This window comes from Phyllobates terribilis, unplaced genomic scaffold, assembly GCF_046119375.1.
Source record: "Phyllobates terribilis strain yellow unplaced genomic scaffold, ASM4611937v1 Scaffold_3__8_contigs__length_932513732, whole genome shotgun sequence".
NCBI lineage: Eukaryota > Metazoa > Chordata > Amphibia > Anura > Dendrobatidae > Phyllobates > Phyllobates terribilis.
In genome coordinates this window covers 165,440,351-165,465,401 of record NW_027362763.1, presented here as the reverse complement: position 1 = coordinate 165,465,401, position 25,051 = coordinate 165,440,351, and the positions used below count along the sequence as shown (strand labels likewise).

Genomic DNA, 25,051 nt, shown 5'->3' with positions numbered 1-25,051 from the left:
TGGGGCTATGTATCGTGAGATTTTGAGTGCAAACCTCCTTCCATCAGCAAGGGCATTGAAGATGAAACGTGGCTGGGTCTTTCAGCATGACAATGATCCCAAGCACACCGCCAGGACAACGAATGAGTGGCTTCGTAAGAAGCATTTCAAGGTCCTGGAGTGGCCTAGCCAGTCTCCAGATCTAAACCCTATAGAAAACCTTTAGAGGGAGTTGAAAGTCAGTGTTGCCCAGCGACAGCCCCAAAATATCACTGCTCTAGAGGAGATCTGCATGGAGGAATGGGCCAACATACCAGCAACAGTGTGTGCCAACCTTGTGAAGACTTAAAGAAAACGTTTGACCTCTGTCATTGCCAACAAAGGATATATAACAAAGTATTGAGATGAACTTTTGTAATTGACCAAATACTTATTTTCCACCAAAATTTGAAAAAAAATTATTTCCAAATTAGACAATGTGATTTCCAGGATTTGTTTTCTCATTTTGTATCTCATAGTTGAGGTCTACCTATGATGTCAATTACTTTTTTTCCCCACTGTATAATACCACAAATTTGGTTGTCACAAATCTGGGCCATATGTGGTGGTCCCTTCATAAGGAGGTTATGATGTGCCCCATGTGGCTTGAACAGGTTGTAAAAGCCAAAGGGCATCCATGATCTCTGCAATCAGGGCCATTTAGAAGGTAGTCACCTCAAATCCCATCAATCTACAATATAATTTATGGAATTCCAAATTTCCATAAGACGGTTAAAAATTATAATGAGTAAGGGAAGGTGTCCCAAGTGCTGGGTATCAATAGAATACCAGAAAACAATGGCCAAAAATGTAGATACAGAGCTACTGCGTGTGAAGGAAATCATAGCTACGACTCTGCTTAAGGCTTCTCACATCCATGTTTAACAGTCTGAATACAAACCGGGTTGCGTGAACTAGCCATGGGTCTTCTGACCTGGACTCAAAAGCATCATAGGCATATATGTGTTGAGTCGGGATGAGGTCTGCGACCAGGCTGTAAACCGCAGCTTACACCGCCGTTGGTGGTGGTAGGGAGACAAACTGGCATTTGTAATCAGAAACTCGACTGATAATATCGGTCCTGCATTATCAGTGCAATTTCTGATGTGAAAAGTGCAGCATGGCCTTTGGTGACATCGGGGTCATGAGATCTAAGGTCCTGTACCCTGTAGGAGTCTAGAAAAACTTAACAGGAGGAGAGAAACTGGTTAGTCCTCTATAGCAGGGTTCCCCAACTCCGGTCCTCAAGGCCCACCAACAGGTCATGTTTTCAGGATTTCCTTAGTATTGCACAGGTGATAATTACAGGTGCAATACTAAGGAAATCCTGAAAACATGACCTGTTGGTGGGCCTTGAGGACCGGAGTTGGGGAACACTGCTCTATAGTGCATATACAGTTATGTGCAAAATAATAGTCTAACATCACTAATGTGTTTAATTACCGTTTTTGGCAAAAAAAGATCATACAGCATGGAAAAAAAATCATAACTAGGTGTAAGCGAGTATTTGCAACCAACAGACTCAACAGGCATAACAAGTATGCTGCTAATTGGGTGTAATCGAGTAATTTAATGAAAGGGAGGCGTTCTAATTAATAGCAGTGCAGAGTTCAATTAGTGAGGCCATTCATTCTGTGAAGAAATAGCTGTGACCTATGGCCTTTATTTAAAGAATGAGGGCAGTAAATGTTGTACCTGCTGGTTTTAGCCCTTGCTCAGTGAGTAAAATGGGTCGTTCTAGACATTGTACGAAAGGAGAAAGGACTTTGATCAAGAGGTTGATTGGAGAGGGGAAAACATACAAAGAAGAAGTGCAGAAAATAATTGGCTGCTCAACTAAAACGATTACCAATGCTTTAAAATAGCAAACAAAACCCAAAACACATGGTAGGGAATACTACCATGCGCATAGATAGAATGGCAAAGAAGCATCCAATGATTAGCTCCATGGAGATCAAAGAAGATTTTCAGTTACCTGTGAGTACTGCAATCATCAGAAGACAAACTATTTGCAAGACACCCTCAAAGTACATGGCTGAAAAAAAGACATGTTGAAAAGGTTAGAGCTTGCCAAAGAACACATTGACTGACCTAAAGAGAAATGATGCAACAGTCTATGGACACATGAGAGCAAAACTGTTCTTATTGGGTCTAAAGGCAACCCATAAAGACTGAATTCAAGCCACAGTACACTGTAAAGAGTGTAAAACATGGAGGTGCAAGCATAATGGTTTGGGGATGTTTCTTATACTATGGGGTTGTCCTTATTTATCGCACACAAGGCACCATGGACCAGTTTGAATATATCAAAATACTGGAAGAGGTCATGTTACCTTATGCTGAAGAAGAAATGCCATTGAAATGGGTCTTTCAGCAGGACAATGACCCCAAAAACAGGCAAGCTGGCAACATCCTGGTTCCAGACCAACAAGATTGATGTTATGAATTGGCCAGCCCAATCCCCAGACCTCAATCTGATTGAGAATTTGTGGAGTGACATACAAAAAAATTCTGATTTTGATACAAAATCTAATAGTCCAAAATAAGTGTGGAATGCAGTGCAGTCAGCTTGGGCTGGAATATCTGTTTGCAGGTTTTTTTTACAGGTTTCTACAGGTCACTGGTGGACACAGTGGGGGACACTGTGATCGGCTAATTGTCATCTAACAAGTGGTGGAGGGGGCGTAACAAAAATAAAACTGGGCCCTCTTTAAAATGGCTCTACGGTCCAGGTGAATGTTCTGCTGTTTACCCCTTTCCTATGACCCTTTGGCCATTTCTTCGCCCCCAATGTTTACTACCAAAAATCAGTCTTTGAAGAAGTGGAGAAAGGTTGGCAAGTATCTAAAAATTCTTATACGGTCTGTAAAAATAAGATACTTCTTTTTTGCAGTATCCATAAAACACTGCTGGTAATTTACTTTGATTTGTCTGTTGTGATTTTTTTCATAATTTGTCCAGAAAAAAAGATCAGCTGTACAACCCTGGTGGGGAGTCCTGCACCCTAATGGAAAAAGGGAAGGGACCATGACTTGGGTCCCTCTTTCTAAAACAGCCTTATATAGCAACTGCTTGGTCTAATAGTATCTAGCGTATGCACAATTTTTGCATCTTTTCCTGAGCATGGTTCAAATTATTGACCGCCGATGGTTTTTTAAAATTTTTTTTAGCATTTTTTGGGTAGTTTTTCTTCTATTGGCGTTTTCTGGACTCAAGTTCTGAGGCAAAAACAGGGAGGACGTGTCTTTTGAGCGTTCCAATTGACTTGTATTGTAAAGCATGGTCCTTCTTCAGAGTGCAATAGTCCCTAAGAATGGACCGGTCACTTCTTTTAGGTACTTGACGTCTTTGGAAACCTGAAGCCGTTAAAAGACGCTCAAAAGCCTCAACCTATGAACAGCAAGTAGTTTTTAACATAGAAATGTATATGTTCATTCTTTTGAGCCTTTTCAGGGCATTTTTTCAGGTGCATTTTTGAAACGGTCCCACCTGAAAAAGATGTCTTGGAGATTTTTTCATTTCCTGATGTTTTGGTTTTTTCCTGGACCATTTTTTGCAGTCTTCTGACTGGACATTGCCTAGTTTGGAGCAGATGTTGTTAGGAACCGCTTCAAGGAAGTGTCATACACTTTTTTTCCCACCAGGCGACCATCAATACTTAAAGAGGAAAAAACACTCAAAAGACCGAACATATGAACCGCAAAGTGGTCTTACAATGGAAATGAATGGGGAAGGTCCTTCAAACAATTTTGAAGTGATTTTTCAGGTGTTTTTTTTTTTTTTAAACAGACCTGCTCCAAAAACCTGTGCGCACACAACCCAACAATCCACATCTTGACTATAAATATCCTGCTTTGAGGGTGGTATACCTTCATTTATCGATGTGCACCTCTCAGGATTCATTGTTTCTCCCATCCAGCAGCCATCAGATGTTTCTAGTCTATAATTTACTCCTCATCTCTTGAAATACTGTTATTTTACACTTCAGCTTGTGAAAGAAAATGTGAGCATTAAATGTACTTCCATTATATTCATTAGATGAATGTCACAATTCGAGCTTCCGCGCACTAGGTATTTGCGGTGTGTTATTGTGTGAGCTCGGCTGCGCAGGTAGGCAGTAATTGTCCCGCCATGTCACTGTCACCTGATTGCGTGGCACGGGATACCTGGAAAAGAAAGTGTTTGTGATGCTAATGCCGCCTTAATCCCAAACAGGGACAAGTATTGCAGCCGGCAGGAGTCTGAGGCTTTGTGATTTCTCATTAGAAAAGCAGTTGCAGTGTTCTATAAACCGCTACTATTCCGCTGACCGCAGTCTGTTTTATGTCACTGCAGCTGAATAATAATCCTCCTCTTACTTAATAAGAAAACAATGGAGATCCAGAATTGGCTACGTAGTGTTAAAAATGTAATAAAATATGTAATCGACATACAATTGAGGTTCGCATCACACAGCATGGACTGAAATAACCACGAGAAATTCAGAAGGAATGTTAAATAAACAGTTGATAGGATCGCAATGTTTTCTTTCATGGCTTCTATCTGGGGACTTCTGAACGGAGCCATTAATTACAGATGTAGTGATAATCTGCAGGTAAATAGTTTGTAATTCATATCTGCCTGTCTGGAGCAGCGGCTACAGGGAAAAAAATACATTCTTTTCTCTCTGCAGCCGCTGGCTTCCAGTCATCGTGGCACTGGAGGTGCTGTTAGTCATTGTGCTGTAATCATTCCCTGGCACACTGACAACCCTCTCTGTGTGTACACAGCAGGCTATCAATCAATGTAGTGGGGAGTGATTACAGTGCACTCGTTGTATAGTGAGTGATGACAAACTGCTTCTTGCACCACCACGATGACTGAAAGCGAGCGGCTTCAGGGAAAATATAACTTCATTTTCTCCCTGTAGCCGCTGCCCGTCAATATGGGCGAGTTTGGCTGACATTCGTCTTATGTGTATGGGCAGGCGCACTGATTATATCTGTTGCTTGCTTAGTTATATGATTGGTTGTCTGGGATGATAATCGATGTGATGCAACTTTCCAATTATTATTTGTAGATTTAAAGATTTAACTAGTACGTTCATCTCCCCAGTGAAACTAGAGTGGATAACAATGCTGGTAATGTCGGTCGTCTAGGCTGTCCCATTATTTTTTTATCCTTCAGTTATTATTTCTGTTCCTACAGTATAGTTTGTTGCTTTGGAAGTGAACGTACAATATTAACCGGCTCGGTGAGCAAAATCCTTGTGTAGACAGTGAACAGATCAGTGATGGAGCACAGACAGAAATAGCAAAAACAAAATGTTTTAATCAAATGGAATCAGAGCAAAGTACAAAATTCACACACAATTATTATAAATCTCCTATACAGAAAACAGAGGGAGGCATCAGCCATGATCCAGTCCGTCCGCACCGTCCAGGTAAGGTCTCCCAAGTGACATCTGAAGATGGACGGAGACAACCGCAACCTTACATCTACACAAAATACAGACATAAATGTGTGAAAACCTTTACTCCAGGATCGTCACCTTACATGGTGATCTCCAGAAAGCCATGAAGAGACCCAGATTGGACATTTCCTGGGGATTCCTAATGGTTTTGGTTAATCTGGTTAAATGCGATTTCTAGACAAACCTGACAAAGCAGTTTTGGCTTGGAATCTGATAGACATTACTGGCCAATGACATGCAAGTCTCCGCGCAGAGAGGAACACTACCCACCTACAGTATAAGGACCCATCAGTAAGGCCTCATGCACATGGCGGAGCCTGCACGGCAGCGTATGGAGGTGTACGCCCGACCTGGTTGGTGCAACTCATCCCTGAAAGCAATTGGGAACCAATATCTTGGATTATTGCATCAGATGGAGCTGCAGTAGGAGATCCGAGGCTCTTATATTTAAAGTATGGCTTTGCAATACAAGGTTTGTAAAAAAATAAAATAACCCTGACTCCCTCCTTACGGTACTCCCTTACCAGAGCACCGCTGCGTGCAAACACTGCCCTGGCGCTCAAGCTTACACCATTACAGTAAAGCCCCTCGTTTAACAAAAATACTGCAATTTCCTTTATTTTCCAGATTAAGCAGGCTAAATGAAAAAAGATATACCCTGGACAATCCCTTTAAATGTTATCTTCTTATAACATTGAATCCTTCTCCCTGACCAGATCCCTAATCCTAGCCATAGATATTAAAGGTGCACAATTAAAGTGGTACAAGCGCCCCATCACGCCCAATCAAGGTGTCCTTGATTAATCCATTACTCCTTATAAAAACTAGTCATTTGTTCCATACTATGACACCACGTGACAGGGGTCAGCCATTTACTAACTGTGCAGAGTGCACAGTCTTCGGAAAAGCATATAAAGGACATTTCACATGGACAAACAACAAATAAGCGTTCAGTAAGAACAATCGCTTTACCCGTATAAACATGCCGCTGGTCAACAAAAGGCTCATTCACCAGCGTCTTGGGCACGGAGCACAGCACTTACAAGCTTTATAGCAATGAGCTTGCAAGTGCAGCTCTGAAATGAAGCTGGCTGGATGGTTGGATCCTGCGGAGTCACGGACCCTGAGCTGCCTTTGCTTGCCACATCGGAGAGCGCACAGTTTGGGCCAGCAGCTTAGCCATTCCGCAGACATGAACTGGCAGTCATCAGGAGAGCACAGCTCCCCCATCCTCAGCAAGCTGGAAGTCGGAGGCAGGGGAGCAGTGCGCTCCTGAAGATACAGGTTGAAAATTATATTTTAATACAATTATCAGAAGCATATTAGACAGTATCACTATTATCTTTTCTGGTGTATACAGCTTCAGCAATACAGATCATTACCTTATAAAATACTGAACACTAACACAAAGAATCTTAGTGCAATGTGCTGGAGAGCGGATACTGTCCCCTGTTATTTAGCCCAAACTTAATCCAAATTAAGTTGCTCCAAGCCCCCTTCTCCTCCTTGAGTAGAGTTTTGCATAAAGCAGTGTTCAAGCACGTGTCCTGCCACTTCACGCCAACAGGGCTGAGAGAAACAGCCAGGCACTGCACTTTCCGTCAGCCCTGTAGACACTGAATGGAGGGAGAGGACCTGTGCTCCACCACGGAGGCCATGCAGTGAGGAGGGACAGGGAAGCTCGGGTAGACCACCATCATTTAGACATAATAAGATTATTACTTCTGTAATGGATCATCAGTTCAAAAACTCATTAAAAACCCTTTAAGTACGGAGTTGGACCTGACCTTAGATACAAGGGCAAGTGAGTCGCACGGCTGTATCGACCGCTGGGAGCGTGGGAGGTGTGACAAGCTTACGACTCGGAAATGTGACTTGCCGAAATTAGTGACAATGACGGATGGTAGGTCCCTAAGGAATGGGCTAATGCTGATGACTAATGTTCCAGGGACTGGGCAGTGCAAACGTCAAGTATATGGTGTGAACCGTGGGTTATAATGTGATTGTGTATATCACGTGTTCAATACCATGGGCTTGAACAAGAGGGGGAGGGGGCTTGCTGCATGTCCAAAATGTCTCAGGGGGTGTGTTCTGGCTGACCACGTACCTCCCCTTCAGGTGACTGATCACATGACTGTGACATCATCACAGCTCCTGTGCGCACAGAAGGATATATAAATCCTGGTGGTTTTTAAACGGGGGAAGGGCAAGAGACGTGATCCCTCTGTCTGGGACACCATTAGCCCTGGAAGGCACGTGGCTTGGAGACCACATCTGGGGAGCCTTAAACCACAGTTTTGGCATAACAGAGTTGACAGAAGCAGCTAAGACCCAGCAAAGGTAAAAACGGTGCTTTATATGGATTGATGTTGTTATCTTGCTGAAGTCTGTATCTGAAGGCAAGCGGGCATGGCTGCCACTGAAAAGGCTCTAGGATATTACATGTGTAACATTCCTGCAAGCCACAGAGATGGACTATGTTATGTTATGTGTAATAAACTGCTGGACTTCATATTACCGGAAAACGTTGCATGTGTGCTTTAATTGACCCGGTGAAGTGAGTGCCCCTCAACATGATCATTAGCGCTACCTCACACCTTTAAAAGCAAAACGTTGCAAAATTTTAATATAATCCAATTGCAAAGATGATTTTTTCAAAAACATGCCTTCAAGTAGAGAAAAAAGAAAGGATTATCCACCTTTTGGTTACTACTTTTTATGTTAGCGTATATCCTGGGTGTTATGAGAGGTTTACCTTGCTGGAAATGCAATAGTGAAGGTAGTCTGAGGTCCAGAAAGGGTCCCCTACTGATCATTCCTATTCCAAGTGAATGGGAAAAGCTGTAATACCAGACAAATCCCAAGGGCAAGAGGGGGAGATGTGACGGTAAAACAACAAACCATTTCTCCTAATTGAGATATGGCTACTCTCTGAAGATCTACGTACACATATATTTTGCCTTTGGTGACATTATGACCTGGAGGTACATACTTGGTTATACACCCCCCTTCAAGTCCTTTGAGGAAACCCAATATTATTTCTTATATAAATGAGGTTGCTTTTTTAATACGGAGAAATCAGAAAATTACATGACAATCCCATATGTAATAGTCTGAAGCGGGAGCTTCACACATCATCCCTCAGTGACACAAATGATCAGGGGATCGCCAACAAAATCCTTCTGACTGGTCAACCTTATATCCTGAGGTCATAAAAGTGGAGAACAAGCAAGTACAAGTCCCCAGGACGGTACATTATGGCTTCTTTGGTGAAAACAGGGGATCAGGACTCCGCAGGTGGAGTTATTCTGGTGTCCCAGTCACTGCAATGTGAAATGTCTACATCTACAACTGTTTACAAATCTATATGTCTCCATGGTTACAGACTACAAACAACCTTTGTGTAGTCTGATCATGCAGTCATTTTCTTTTTTTTTTTTTTTTTTTTTTTATTCATTTCCCAATTACATAGAAGGATGTATGGGACATATGGTCGGAGATATGACTGCAGTAACACACTAACATGTTGTCTGTTACCACGGTTGCGCATAGTTCTGCGCAAGAGCTGTAAACACAACGTTTTTGTTTAAATTAAGACTATTTGAATAAGTTTTATTTTTGGGGTTTTTTCATGCATTGGAGCAAGAAAGAAATTGATTACGGAGGAGGTCGCTATCCATATTTAATCCCCTCTGCAATAAGCTGCCATAACTTCGGACCACATGTGAACCTATGTGATCCTTTTATTTCCCCGCCATATAGATAAAGGAGGTCATGGAAACACATGTTAACGGGTTTAGTGGTTTAATCACATAGCGGGTTTGGGGGAGCAGATGAAGCTCTCCATTTTTCAGCTCTTTGTGGTTGTTTTTTTTCTTTCCATTTTTGGAGCATCCTTCAGTTAAAGGTACACAAAAAAAAAAGAAAAAAGCATTCAGTCATCGCCCAGAATATAAATACCCCGAATACCACAAACCATTCAGCAGTTTTTCAGACATTCTGTAAAATCAAAAGTAAAATTCCCCGTAATCTCTCAATTTGTGTTTAAAAAAAAAAAATAGAAAAAATATCTTTGAGTCCTAATTTTCTGAAGACGCCTGTGAATCATAAATCCTCATGAGGCTTGTGATCTGCAGAAGAGGAAAAAGTACATGAATATAGATTATTTCTTTATGGTACTCCAGACAAAAGTTATTAAAGGTTACACTCATTATAAATGGTTCAAATTGCAAAGTTTTTGTAATTGGTTCTGATTAAAATACTCTCCGTTCTCAAGAAATTGAGGGATTTTTTATTTTGTTTCCTACCCATTACCTAGGTTACCGGCCACTTCTGCAGTCTATGAGCAGTGGACAGTCTCCTAGGCAAGAAGCACAGCGCTTACAAGCCCTTTCCAATACAGCTGGTAAGCGCTGACCTGACCGCTGCATGCAGACAGCTTTAGTGCCCCTGTGCGCCTCAGCTACTGCAAAGGTAAAGTTCGGGCCAGCGGTGCGATGATACTGTCGGTCCAAACGATCAGTCTATCACTAGGGCACCAAACCTCGGCAAGAAGGGAAGCAAAGAGGTATGCTCCTGCAGAAAAAGTTGATAAATTAATATAAACCCTGTAAGAGGGTTTTATCAGTTATCCCCTATGGGCAGATTAGTGCAATAAGTGGAGGAAATTGTTGAACTCGCCATGTTTGATATTACAGACTACGTATGATTATTTCGTGGGTTCAGTTTTAACTGCTGACTTGAAGTAAAATATGAAACGCGTGGATGGACCATTTTCCCCTCACGCCTTTCATATGCACAGATTAGGTGATACCGTACTGATCGCTGGGGGTCCGAACACTTTGAGAACTCTGTAAGGGGTTGTTGTAATGCAGTATATTAATATTAATTATGCAAATTGTCTCTTCAGAGAGGTGGAGGACTTGATCTCTAGCGCCACCTACTGGAAGCAGCAATTCTAAAAGTCAATATCGATCATTTAACGAGCCTTGCCATATGACTTAGGATTAGTGATGAGCGAGTATGTTCTGTTAACCCTTTCAGCGAGCATGCTCGGGTGTTTTCCTAGTATCTTCAGCGTGCTCGGGTGTTATGTTTTCATCACTCCGTGCTCATGATTTGCGACTGTTTGACAGCTTTAATACATGTGAGGAATGCCTAAAAAAAACAGGCATTCCTCACATGTATTAAAGTTGTGAAACAGTCGCAAATCATGAGCACAGAGTGACGAAAACATAACACCCGAGCACGCTGAAGATACTCGGAAAACACCCAAGCATGCTCGTAAATCTCGAGTAACGAGCATGCTCGCTCATCACTACTTAGGATAAAGGCCAAATTGGAATCTCAAATTGCAGGCACGGTGTTTCGGGGTGTTGCCCCTCGTCAGTGCAAAGTATGAGATCTGATTTGCTTAGGTGAGAGGCTAAGACTGGGATCTAAAGATTAAGGTTACTCCTTGTGGAGAGTGGCAAGCCAAGCCTGGCATGTCAGAGTGTGGAGACTAATACGCTATGCATGCTCCTCTGGTAGGAGAGGAGCATGCATGAAGCATAAGTCTCCTCACTCTGACATTCCAGGCTTGGCTTGCCACTCTCCACAAGGAGAAACGTTCCACTTAGATTAACATTATTATAAAGCTAAGAGGTCTTTTTCACCCATCCATGTCCTTTATTCATGGTAAAAAAGGCCATTTTCAATTGTCTGAGGATTCAACTTTTTGTCCATTTTTGTTTTTTACCACCAGCTTGTCATCAGGTGTTTTTTTGTTATGTCAGCCATCAATCAATGTAATCTTACGATTTCTGCCATTTACCTTGTGTAGGTTGAGGTCTGATGACATCGGGCTGATCCACCAGAGGTTCAGAAGTCTCCTCCAGAAAGTGTCTGTACAACTTCTTGATTTCTTGGTCATAGTCTTGCCACTCCGGGACAATCCGGACCGCGGCTTGTAGCTTTGGCTCCTTTGTCATTGGATTATTGCACTATACAATAGAAAGCACAATGAAGACGCTGATGATGTGAATAATTATCTTTGGGGCAGGGATGGCAGACATCAGATGCTATGCTGCCTAAGACACCATGTATGCCAACATCAAATATTAATTATCTCCCCCTTTACCTGCATCAAAACCCACTCACCAAATCTATAGTTTTGGCTTTTTTCTTGGATGTTTCATCGCACCACGTCTCGCACCACAGCCACTCCTGCGGCAGGGATTTGATAGGCACTTGGTGAATCATATTATTTGGCAAATCCTGAAAGAAAAAGAAAAAGAGAAGAAAAAAACAAATTATAAAAAAAAATACAAAAATGTAACTATGGTAAAACTGATCAGTGTTAAGCAGATCAAGACTGGGCCGTTTTTCCCAATGACCAGACGATTTTTCTTTCCCAACACGTGTGATTTTAAAAGTTGTAATTTTTTTTATCCTCTTGATTATTGAAAAATGTTTTGCCTTACTTCATGTGGCATATAATATTTATGTCAGTTTAATTTTTTTCTTTCTTACTTTTAGGTAATATCGGGTGAAAAAGGAAATAATAGAAAGGAAATATAAAAAAAAGAGTAGTCGTTGTTTACATTTTTTCTTTTATCCATAAATTAATCGTACACGTAAAGATAAGAAACTAATATATTTTACTAGATACAGTGAATACAAATTAGGAGGTGACAGTTGGTGCTCAAAAAGTTCTATGGAGAGCATTACATTGTTGCAATTTAGGACATGCAACTGTTCTATTGTACGTGTCTTCCCCTGTTTTTCTTTTCTATTGAGAAATGTCATTGTTGGTTCAGGCGAACTTGCAGCACAATTTCTGTGTCTGCCTCTAGCTCCTCCTTCCTTCTCTCTCCCATCTCCATAGAATCTTAAAAGCACCAATTGTCAATGAATGAATTGTCAATGAATGCAGATGTTACTCACAAATTGAGAGTAAAAGATCAATCTAGGAGCAGAAAGAAGCAGATATCTCAGATAAGATATCTTACAAAATTGATTATTTTCATGTATGCTATTTAGAAAATTAAAAGGACGGTTACTAAAAACAAAGAAAAACAACATTTTTATTTTCTATACCTCTTTACTGCTAACTATGAGACAAGCTCTTCATTCTTGCTTTCAATTCACTAGCTGGTATATGAAGGGACAATTAATTGGAAGCATCCCTATCCCACCACCAAGTTAAGATCTATGAATGACATTTTTCCATTACTTCTATTTAGTGAATGCACACAAGTGTGCTAGAGAGAATCTGACACAGTTCTGTTAGGAAAGGGATAGCTGTTAGATAACGTAAAATATGCTCATTAATAAATAAGCTGTTTTTTCCCCAACAAAGGATCAGCTCATGTCTCTGTGTGCTGTGTACAAACCTTTGACTTAATAAAAATATATAAAAAAAAAACAAAAAAAAAAACAATTGTCCTGGGAAAACCCTGACCCGTTAAGCCTTTCCCTTGCAGTAGCCGTCCATGTAACATATGGGCAGATCAAAACCTGCCAGAGCAAGAACTGCTTGTTAGTAACTCCCTGCTCCGACCCATAAAGGGGGCTCCCAAACTGGACGAAACAACCCTTTTTAACCCCTTCAACCACCAAGGGCGATTTTCAGTTTTTCATTTTCGTTTTTCCCTCCCCTTCTTCCAAGAGCCATAACTTTTTTTCGTTTCCAGCAACATAGACATATGAGTGCTTGCTTTTTGCAGGGCGAGTTGTACTTGTAAATGGCACCATTCATTCTACCATATAGTGCACTGGAAAACGGGAAAATAATTCCAAGTGCGGTGAAATTGCAAATAAAAGAGCAATTCTACAATGGTTTTTTTTTTTATTTACCATGTTCACTATATGGTAAAACAGACCGAGAAATATGATTTCCCAGGTACGAGTACGCAGATACCAAACATGTGTCATTTTTTTTTTTAAGTGGTGAAAAAAAATTCTGAAATTTGTCAAAATATTTTTTTCTGCTTTGGTTGCCATTTTCCGAGACCCATAACGTTCTAATTTTTGGGGATCTGGGGCTGGGTAATGGCTTTTTTTTGCGCCCTGAGCTGACTTTTTACTAATAACATTTTGGGGTAGATATGATGTTTTGATCGCCTCTTATTGCATTTTATTGTGATGACCAAAAAAAATGTTATTCAGGGATTTCGATTTTTTTTTTCCGATACCAAATTTGTGCATTTTTTATTTTATGGCTTTATGCGGCAAAAGAGAGTGGGGGGATTTGAACTTTTGTGGTTTTTTTTAAACTTTATTTATTTTTTTACTTTTTACTGTATTTAATAGTCTTCTTAGGAGACTTGGAGCAGGGATCATCTGATCGCCTATGTTATACATAGCAGGGCTTCAGCACTACTAAGTATAAAAGACGGATTTTGGTAAGACCTTACCTGTAAAATCCTTTTCAGCGAGGGAAGGAAGGGAGACACAGTCATTACTAGTGGGTAGGCGGAGCCCACATAGGATAGAACACCTCAGATTAAAAAAGAGTGTTGTCCGGCCCCTCCAGCTTGGGCTCCTCCTACTCCAGCTCTCCAGTCCGTACACAAGCTAAGGAAGAGCAAATATCACCAGCGGAGCAACATAACCCCTTCTGAAGAACTTCAGAGAAAAAACAAGAGACAGGTTATGCATATAACAGAAAAACCACACAGTCCCAGGTACTACTCACTGGACCTGACCACTGCGATGAGCTGGCAATGCTGGAACAGAGCCTTAAGGGGCCGACCTCAGCCCAGATAATCGCTATCAGAGAAGGGTCACGCTGCATCTGAAAACACAACAACACACTTCTGCCATGGGAGGGAGCTGTGTTTCCCTTCCTTCCCTCGCTGAAAAGGATTTTACAGGTAAGGTCTTACCAAAATCCGTCTTTCAGCAGCAGATGGAAGGAAGGGAGACACAGTCATTACTAGTGGGACGTCCCAAAGCAGTCCAAAAATTAAGGGCGGGAAAAAACCAACAGAGGCAGAATCCCAACAACCTAGAAAAATGCGCAACTAGCGCTAAATACAAGTTAACGATAACTTAAACTACAGCCGCCTGCAGGACCCTACGTCCTAAGGCTGCATCAGCGGAAGCACTGACGTCCACCTTATAAAACTTTGTAAAAGTGTGGACGGAGCGCCAGGTAGCCGCCCGGCAGAGTTGAGCTGCCGAGGCCCCTTGATGAAAAGCCCACGATGAACCCACAGCTCTCGTGGAGTGAGCTCGAATCTTAATTGGACAAGATTCGCCCTTGAGTCGGTAAGCCTCTAAAATGGCCGACCGAATCCATCGAGCTATAGTGTCCTTGGAAGCTCGTTGACCACGCCGACGACCTGCTGGAATCACAAACAGAGTCCGATTTCCGAAAACCTTGAGTAATAGACAAATAGAACTTCAAAGCCCGCACTAAATCCAATGAGTGCAAGGCCCGTTCCTTCGCATTCCTCGGTTCCGGACAGAGCGAGGGCAACACAATATCCTGGTTAACATGAAATTGTGACAGCACCTTAGGTAGAAAGTCGCCCCGTGTGCGAAGCACCACGCGATCCGGGAGAAACTCCAGAAAAGGAGGCGAGCAAGAAAGAGCCGCCAGTTCAGAAACCCTTCTCAAAGAGGTGACTGCCACTAAAAAGGCAACCTTCCAAGAAAGCAAAGAAAGGCTAACGGAGTCCATAGGCTCAAAAGGCCCATGTTGAAGAGCCTCCAAGACCAGATTGAGCCGCCAAGGGGACACAAGCGCCTTCCGCGGTGGAAACTGACGGGTTACCCCGCGAAAAAAGGAACGAATGTCCCTACGCGAGGCGATAGCCTTCCGAAACAGCAAGGACAAAGCAGAAACCTGACCCCTCAGAGTGCTAACTGCCAAACCCTTGTCCAGGCCATACTGCAAAAAGGCCAACAAATTGGGAATGGAAAAAATCCTCGGGTTCCTTGAAGAACCCGAACACCATGAAAAGAAGGCCTCCCAAGTCTTGTGATAGATCCTAGTAGTGGCAGGACCCCTGGCAGCTCGCAGAGTGGCAATGACTTCGGCTGAAAAACCTTGACGAGTCAAGATTTCGGTCTCAAGAGCCACGCCGTCAAACGCAGAGACTTCAGGTCCGGATGACGAACGGGCCCTTGGGTTAACAGGTCCGGGCGAAGAGGGAGAGGAAGTGGAGGTGCAGCCAGAAGCGACACCAGCGTCGAGAACCACGTCCTCCTTGGCCAGTCTGGGGCTACTAACATAGCCGGGACTCTTTCCAGTCTGATCCGACGCAACACCAGAGGAAGTAAGGATATCGGCGGGAACACATAGATTAGCTCGAATTGGTCCCACGGAGCCACCAGAGCATCCACCGCCACAGCCTTCGGGTCCTTGTACCTGGTCGGTAACTTGGTGTTGAACCTTGATGCCATCAAATCCACTTGAGGAGTTCCCCAACGGGAGCACAGCTGTGCAAAAATTTCTGGGTGAAGACTCCATTCTCCGGGATCCACCTTCTCGCGACTGAGGAAGTCCGCCGTGATATTCTGAACTCCCGGAATGTGAATCGCAGAGATGGCTGGCACCTTGGCCTCGGCCCATACCAGGATCCGAGACACTTCCATCATGAGCCTGGAGCTCCTCGTTCCACCTTGATGGTTGATATACGCGACCGCCGTCGCGTTGTCTGTCTGCACTCGGACTGGCAGACCGTTTAAAGGGACCGTCCAGTGTTGGAGGCAAAGGAAAATCGCCCTCAATTCCAGGATGTTGATCGGCAGGACAGACTCTTCCGACGACCATACTCCCTGAATCCAGAGATCGTTCCAGACACCCCCCCAGCCTGACAGGCTGGCATCGGTGGTTATGACCGACCACCTCGGAAGGACTTCCCCAGGGATAACGCTTCCGGACGTAACCACCATTCTAGAGACTCTCGCACCCTGTGGGAGATGATGACACTGCGATCCAGCGAAGCCTGTGATCGATCCCAACGGTTCAGAATGAGCATTTGGAGAGTCCTGGAATGAAATTGGGCAAACGGAAGTGCCTCCATTGACGCCACCATCAAACCCAAAAGGCGCATACACCTTCGAAGGGACATTGCTGTCGAAGACTTCATAACCTGTACATGTCGAAGAAGACTTGCTTGCTTGTCTGGAGGCAGGGACACCACTGCTCGTACCGTGTCGAAATGCATCCCCAAAAACAGGATTGACTGCGACGGTTCCAGAGACGACTTCTTCCAATTGACCAGCCACCCGAAGTCCTCCAGGAGCTGAAGGGATAGATTGCGAGCCGTCACCGCCTCCTCCTTTGAGGACGCCACAATCAAAAGGTCGTCCAGGTAGGGAAGAACCGTAACCCCCTGTCTTCGAAGGATCGCCATGAGGGGTGCCAGAATTTTTGTAAAGACTCTGGGCGCCGAGGCCAACCCGAATGGTAGGGCCACAAACTGGAAATGGTCCTGACCTATGGCAAAACGAAGGAAGCGTTGGTGGGCCCTTCCGACGGGAACATGCAAATAAGCGTCGCGAATGTCGATTGACACCAAAAAGTCGTTCTGCGACAGGGCCGCCACAACCGAGCGAAGCGACTCCATGCGGAATTTCCGGGTGCGGACATGCCGATTCAATCTTTTGAGATCCAGAATGGGGCGAAATTTGTCCTCCTTTTTGGGGACCACAAAGAGGTTTGAATAAAACCCTCTTCCCCGGTCCTCCGGCGGAACCGGTACCACCACACCCTTCTGCAGAAGGGAATCGACCTCCTGCCGTAGAGCGGCAACTAGCTCGGGCTCTGACGGAATGCGAGATCGGCAAAATCTGTCCGGGGGTCGAGAAAGAAACTCTATGAAGTAGCCTGCTGACACAACCCGCGTCACCCAGGCGTCCGAAACGCGGGACGCCCAAGTCGATTCGAATTGGAGCAGGCGACCCCCCACTCGAGAGCCCTCGAGAGAAAACCTGGCGTCAGTCCGCCTTAGCGGGCTTTTTGTCAGCTTCCCGCTTGTCTTGACGGAAGCTCTGTTTCCAGGGAGTGCGGGATTTCTGAGAAGCCTTTTTTCCTGAAAAAGAGAGACGACCCGATCCCCAAGAGGGCTGACCGGACCGTCCCCTGGACCGAAAGGGCCGCCGACTACTACCGGCACTAGGCCTGCCCGACGCAGAAGCCACAGTTCTTCGCTGTGGTAAGGCCGCTTCTTTTGCCTTTGCCTTGACAATCAGCTCCGTGAGGTCAGATCCAAATAACTGACCACCCTTGTAAGCTAAAGATAGCAAACCTTGCTTGGAAACCGCGTCCCCGGTCCACTGTCTGAGCCACAGTGCTCTTCTGACTGTGACCGCCGAGGATTGCGCCCTGGACAGCAGTGACGCGGTATCCAAACCTGCATCACTGCCATATCGGGCCGCATCCTCCAACAACTTGAAAAGCCCATCTATGCCACGCCGTCCGTAGACGGTCCAACCAGCTTAGGGAAGCTTTACAAGCACACATGGATCCTAGCACCGCTCTGAATCCATGACCCGCGGCCTCGTAGATGGATTTCGCCGCCATCTCCGTTTTTCTGTCCAGCGGAACCTGCAGACTCGCCTTCCCTTTAACAGGCAGTAATGAGGATTTGCTCAGCTGGGATAAAGGGACATCCACTTCAGGAGAAGGAATCCAATTATCAATCAACTCCGTGGAACACGGATACAGTGCCTCAAAAAACTGTGTCCCCTGAAAACGTTTATCTGGACACAGGCGTTCCTTCTCCACTGCCCCATTAAGCTCATCCAGAGATGGTAATGCCAAGCGCGACCTATGCGACTCCTGAAACATCCGGGCCGACTTACCAGGACGTCTAGTTACCTCCTCCGGAAACTGTAACGCCTCCCTCATGGCTCCAATAAAAGCCTCTGCACGGCCCAAAAAAGAGGCAGAGTGCCCCTGCCGATCCTCCTTATCCGAATCGGACATCTCCCCATCTGAGCTTGAAGGGGAACCCTCCATAACAGAGATCTCCGAGTCGCTGCGCGGGGAGGGCAGTACCGGCCTGTGGCGCTTCCTGCCATGAGAGGATCTAGCTGACACCCAATAACCTAGAAGGTCAGACAGGCCATCACTAGAACGAGTAAGGGCCTCCATTTTGTCCACTGCCCCATCACCGAAACCCCCGACCGCTGCGCTTGACGCCGTCGAGGACTCCTGCGTGTCAGACACGCGAGACTGATCCTGTAGCGGACCTGGGAGACGGTCCGCACCTCCTGGACCCTGATCTGACATGCCCTCACACAGTATATGGCAGGTTAAACCAGTCAGTAAGTAGGACAGTGTGGTTTCTTAAAAGAAAGCTGAAGGGTTAAAGCTCTTAAAGAGAGAGCTACCCCAGCTGACCCCCAATTAAGGGATAACCGCCTAATAAGGGGTTAATGTCGCAGACTCCCCACAACCTCTGTGAAATGAAAAGGATGTGCGAGCCCCAGACAAAAAAAGGAACCTCTATATGAGGTAATAGCTGCAGGACAGCACAGTCTGCCACCTTATTGTGCCTCAGAAAGGTGCCCTGCGCTGAGGGGGTGAGGGGTTAAGCTTCTGCCCTGACAGGCAGAAGCGACTCACCCAGCTGGCCGCGGTGCAGTGTTCCTTCGGTCTGTCGGGAGGAGAGGAGAGTGAGGAGCCCGATGGAAGCCGTTCAGTAATGGCCGCCGCGCTGTGAGGAGAGAGAAGCCGGAAGAGGAGGGGCAGGAGAAAGCGCGCTCAGAGCACTTCCTGCCCGCGAAAGCGCGAAGCCACGCCCCCCGCCGGCTTCAAAAAAAGCGCGCGCGACTCCTCCGCTCCTGCCCCGCTTCCATGTCCTGCAGGCATCCACCTGCGGACAAAAAAACACAAGTCACCACCTGAATACATGTAGCAGCGGCTGCCGCAGCAGCCGCTGAAGCACTCAAAACACATTAACATGCTGAGTACTCACCCAGCTGAGCGCCACAGGGACCCCCAGGGATTTGTGGCGCTGTGCCCAAGCTTCCCCCCAGGGCGGAGAACGCAGTGACCCCAGATGCGCGGTTTGCGTCCCCGCCAGGGAAGCATCCCTCATCCCCCGGGGCCGGCAGGGTTCTGCAGGGACCTCTCTCAAAGGGTAATGCAGATCCGCCAAGGGAGAGGTGGGGGTCCAGCAGCGCTGAGACCCCTGAGACCTCAAGACCACGGGGGTCCAAGTCTCTGTCCGATAAAAATAAAAAAATTTTCTGAGGAGCTGCTTCCAGCAGCGACCATCCTCTGTGACCTCAAATTTTAGACTGGAGAGCTGGAGTAGGAGGAGCCCAAGCTGGAGGGGCCGGACAACACTCTTTTTTAATCTGAGGTGTTCTATCCTATGTGGGCTCCGCCTACCCACTAGTAATGACTGTGTCTCCCTTCCTTCCATCTGCTGCTGAAAAAAATTACTATCTAATATACATGCCGACCACAGTCCGTTGTTCACAGGAGAATCGTGATGACCGGTACGGGGTCTTCAGCAGACCCCCGACTGTCAGGACAACCCATCGGCGCACCACAATCACGTGGTGGGCGCGCCTATAGGCGGGATCAATGACGCACTTCCTTCCACCCATGGCTGTTAGAGGCACTTGATCGCTCATTAAATCAGCTATCAAGTGTGGTAAAAGATGCGGGCTCAGTGTGTGGGCCCGTATTGGACACATACATCTATTTCATTGGTCGTGAAGGGGTGAAGATCCATGTTTTCGTTCATGTACAGGAACACTGCTATTTACATCCAGAGACTTAGATCTTGTGTACACCAGGCTTGCTACAATCATATTCGGCCAAGAAAAAACTCGAGAGCTAAACTCATCAGCGGCAAAAGTCTATGGTCTGTATTGATTGTTTACACCGATACATTGCAGCAAACTAACATATTAAGATTTGAGAGTCCTCAGTGGTTGATACCTATTAATGGCTAACTGAAAAGATGGTAACAAATTGCCAGCTTTCGAGACTACGCAGGTCTTTTCATCAGGCATTGATGCCTGATGAAGAGACCCGAGTAGTCTTGAAAGCCTGATGAAAATGCCTGATGAAAAGACCTGCGTAGTCTCGAAAGCTTGCAATTTGTTACTATCTTTTCAGTTAGCCATTAAAAAGGTATCAACCACTTAGAATCTCAAATCTTAATATTTTTTTATCTACTGGCTAACATGGTACAAAGATATATCTTTTTCCTGTAAACAAACATTCACTTATGGCACGCAGAGATATTGAACATGGCAAAAAATTGCATTTACATGATTTACTTTTGTCCTAACCATGTTACATACCGTTACAACTCCCATATCTACTCCTAAATGGGTGAGCGGTCTCGCTGTGAAGTGAGCATGGGTGTAATGGGTATTACGTGTATTCCCGAATCATTTAGTAAGTGAACATGCACCTAGAAGCTTCTCTGGAACATTATAATGAAGGTGTAATTTACAACAGGCTGCCCTAATATCCTACTAGAGAAAAACGAGGGTAGTTTCCGGCACAACCAACTAGATAAAAAAATGTAAGGGGGTCCTAGTAAGCCAGAAATGTGTCAGGTGTTGAGGTTTTTAACTTTTAACTTGATTCTATGAACTTACATTTTTTATCCAGTCGGTTGTAACGGAAACTACCCTCGTTTTTCTCTCTGTCAGCTGTAATCACCAGCAGGTTCGGCACCCACTGGTTTCTAATCACAGCAATGGATTCATCTATGTTACCAGCGTGAACAGCTCTAACCCTCCCCCTCTCCCCGACCTCCTTCTAATATCCTACTACTGCACGAACCTGGTCCAGATTGGACAGACTGTTGGGGTCTTGGCTCAGCCCCTGATACTGCCCCCTTAGACGATCTCCTGCCGCAATTTTCCTGAATTTTTTCAAATCCACAACATACAAAGCACTAAAGAGAAAAAAAGAATCAGATGACTGTCCCATTTGCAAGTTCAATATGAGTCATACAAATAAGTAATAAAGACGGCTACCTAATGTGGTACTTCCGTCCAGCCAAGTGACTGGCCCAGTAGCCAGACCTCCAGAAACGATACCCATCCATCTCTTTCCGGCTATCACAGAATGGAGTGTAGCCATAAGGCGCTCCGTCCAGATTGAAGTCTCTGAGTTCTTTCAGATCGGTGCGTACAATCTACAAAGAGGAGAAAACAGCACCATGTATATAATGTAAAGAGTACCTATCATTTCAGGTGACTGTCCTGTGTGCACATGAGGAATAGCACCATGTCTGCCCATTATATGACTTGTATCCTGCCTTTCTCACCAATTTCCCCCTCTGCAGGCTCTGTCTCTAGTGATCAGTCGTCTCTGTGCTAGTGGGTGGAGAGCAGCTGCTATGCTGGTTGATATACACAGCACATACAGACATGATTCCTGCTCTCCTGTATAAGCAGCAGTGGCAATGTGTGGATATTTTACAGCAATATTAAGCTGTGCAGCTGTGAATCTAGCTGGGTGAGATGAAACATTTACTAGAAAACAGCAGCACTATCTTAGCAAGTATCTCTACCCCTCTCTCACGCCACAATCTTTAATTGGCAGATGTAACCTGATACTTCAGTGAGCAGCAGTCTGTCCTATTTTGACAAGGATGGATTTGAACAGGAATTTTTTTTCTATCTTGGAGTTGATGATAGCAGGGGAGAAAAGATGTGGCTCATAAGTGGAGAAAGCACCACATTTCTCTCTGAATATATTACATTGTTTTTTATATGTGCCTGGGCTATCAAATCCATGCAAAGTTGAAATAACCGTGACCATGTGCTTGTAAATTAAGACCTTTGCTTGGTTATATGATACAAGGGGCCTCCTGCCCTCAACTAATAGAGAGAAAGAGCCCCCAGTCATGTTCCCTTGACATTTAATTGGGAAATTTGTCACTTTTTCACTAGTAATGTGTGGCGTCTCGGCCCGCTTATCTATGTTAGAAGGTGACAGAGTAATTTACAGTGTATGTGTCTTACCTGGTCAGCATCTACAAAGAGGATTTTATCCACAGCCAGTGGGAAAAGGACATCTAGAAAGAGGATTTTGTAGCCCCATATTATCCTCTGCTTCTCCGTCTGCTGATGCAGCCACCGGGGCCACTTGTACTGCACCAATTCATACTGGAAGTTGTACTGCTCCGCCATGTAAGGGATGAAATTCTGGAGGGGTTAAAACACACGGTGGATGAGTGGAAAATTGTTCCCAGAGATCCCATCATTACAGTACAATCGCTGCACGGGGGAGACGGTGTACGTGACGGGGGGAGGGGGGAGGAGGTAGTTCTGTACACACGACGGGGGTGGATGGGGACCGTATACGCGACGAGGGGGAGGGCCGGGTGCGCGACAGAGGGGGACCGCGTACGCGACGAGGTGAACCGCGTACGCGACGAGGTGAACCGCGTACGCGACGAGGTGAACCGCGTACGCGACGAGGTGAACCGCGTACGCGACGAGGGGGGGGGGGACACAGCGTAAGCGACGAGGGGGGGACGACCGTGTACGCGACGAGGGGGGACGACCGTGTACGCGACGAGGGGGGACGACCGTGTACGCGACGAGGGGGGACGACCGTGTACGCGACGAGGGGGGACGACCGTGTACGCGACGAGGGGGGACGACCGTGTACGCGACGAGGGGGGACGACCGTGTACGCGACGAGGGGGGACGACCGTGTACGCGACGAGGGGGGACGACCGTGTACGCGACGAGGGGGGACGACCGTGTACGCGACGAGGGGGGACGACCGTGTACGCGACGAGGGGGGACGACCGTGTACGCGACGAGGGGGGACGACCGTGTACGCGACGAGGGGGGGCGACCGTGTACGCGACGAGGGGGGGCGACCGTGTACGCGACGAGGGGGGGCGACCGTGTACGCGACGAGGGGGGGCGACCGTGTACGCGACGAGGGGGGGCGACCGTGTACGCGACGAGGGGGGGCGACCGTGTACGCGACGAGGGGGGGCGACCGTGTACGCGACGAGGGGGGGCGACCGTGTACGCGACGAGGGGGGGCGACCGTGTACGCGACGAGGGGGGGCGACCGTGTACGCGACGAGGGGGGGCGACCGTGTACGCGACGAGGGGGGGCGACCGTGTACGCGACGAGGGGGGGCGACCGTGTACGCGACGAGGGGGGGCGACCGTGTACGCGACGAGGGGGGGCGACCGTGTACGCGACGAGGGGGGGCGACCGTGTACGCGACGAGGGGGGGCGACCGTGTACGCGACGAGGGGGGGCGACCGTGTACGCGACGAGGGGGGGCGACCGTGTACGCGACGAGGGGGGGCGACCGTGTACGCGACGAGGGGGGGCGACCGTGTACGCGACGAGGGGGGGGCGACAGTGTACACGATGAGGGGGGGGGGGCGACCGTGTACGCGACGAGGGGGGGGCTGTGTACGCGACGAGGGGGGGGGGGCCGTGTACGCGACGAGAGGGGGACGACCGAGTACGCGACGAGGGGGGGACCAAGTACGCAACGAGGGGGGGTGGCGTGTACGCGACGGGGGGGGGCGTGTACGTGACGAGGGGGGGGACCGTGTAATAACATAGAAAAATTAGAAATAATAAAAAATGTTCTGCTTACTGGTAAAGACGTATTCACACCAGAATAATGCAGGAAAATGTGCACTAGAATTGCAGTACAGATCTAGCAGGCAAAGTGTTTTGTTTTTCTGTCTTAAAAGGGCTTTCCATACTTTTAACTAAGACCTTACATGGTGACAAGTCACTGGTCTTATTCACATGGCTCCAGTAATGATTGATACTAAATGTGACTGCTGCAGCCAATCACTGGCTGCAATTTTGTCTTGTAACAGCTACAGCCAGTGATTAGTTCCTGCACACATCGGCAATACTGATCATCCCTGGCAAACAAAAACTGCAGGAGGAAGAGGAAGCAGCCAGGGGGTTGGGAAAGGGAGTATTACTTCTGTTATTCTATACCATTCTCAGCTGTTGGCAATACATTTTAATGTAGTTGGAAAAAACTTTAAAGTACACACAGGTCCCCCGCCTCCCGAGGAGGGTGAGCTTCTGAAGGATTGACAGTGTGACCCCGGTGACAGTCACACCGCTGACCCGAGCTGTGCGATCTCACATGCAGCAAGCAGGGGCAGCATTGCCTCCGCAGCATCGGAGGAGCACAGGCCGGTACAGGGGAAACAGCGGATTAGGATAGGAGGCGTAAACACAATGAAGAGAGCAGACAAGCCGGGCGGCTCAGCACCACACTAGGATGTACGGAGTACAGGCTGAAATACTAACACAGCACAGGGGAAGGTGTAGGGGGCTTCCCTCCAAGATGCTCGGATTCAGAAGTTAAGTGTTTTTGCAGCAGATCCAGCGTGCATTAACCAGCTGCTGCATAACATAAAACTACAGCGGCTGCAGAACTTCTTTATAAAAAAGGATGGGGGCACTTAATATTATTCATTTAACAAATGATAATTGAGAAGCTCCCATATCTCCTTTCTAAAAGAAGTTCTGCAGCAGCGGAGGAGTGTTTGATAAGGAATAATGAGTGCCTTAGAATAAATATTTCTTAGATTTAGTCTGGAGTTTGGTGATCTATATAAATAATCAGTATTCCACCTGCAGTCTCCTAG

The 25,051-nt window shown here is 46.3% G+C and overlaps 1 protein-coding gene across 7 annotated transcripts in view; it reads right to left on the bottom strand.

Annotated features, from left to right (window-relative positions):
* Positions 1-5,308: 5,308 nt before the first annotated feature.
* UGGT1 (UDP-glucose glycoprotein glucosyltransferase 1) overlaps positions 5,309-25,051 on the bottom strand; it is a 101,789-nt gene continuing 82,046 nt past the window's right edge. For all 7 annotated transcript variants that reach the window (XM_073674254.1, XM_073674252.1, XM_073674250.1 and 4 more), the window contains 6 exons: positions 22,415-22,597; positions 21,422-21,582; positions 21,225-21,339; positions 11,612-11,728; positions 11,286-11,454; positions 5,309-9,600 (listed from right to left, as the gene is read on the bottom strand). In XM_073674254.1, coding sequence (XP_073530355.1) covers positions 9,575-9,600; positions 11,286-11,454; positions 11,612-11,728; positions 21,225-21,339; positions 21,422-21,582; positions 22,415-22,597 — 771 coding nt within the window. In that variant the 3' untranslated portion in view covers positions 5,309-9,574. The remainder of the gene's footprint in view (positions 9,601-11,285; positions 11,455-11,611; positions 11,729-21,224; positions 21,340-21,421; positions 21,583-22,414; positions 22,598-25,051) is intronic.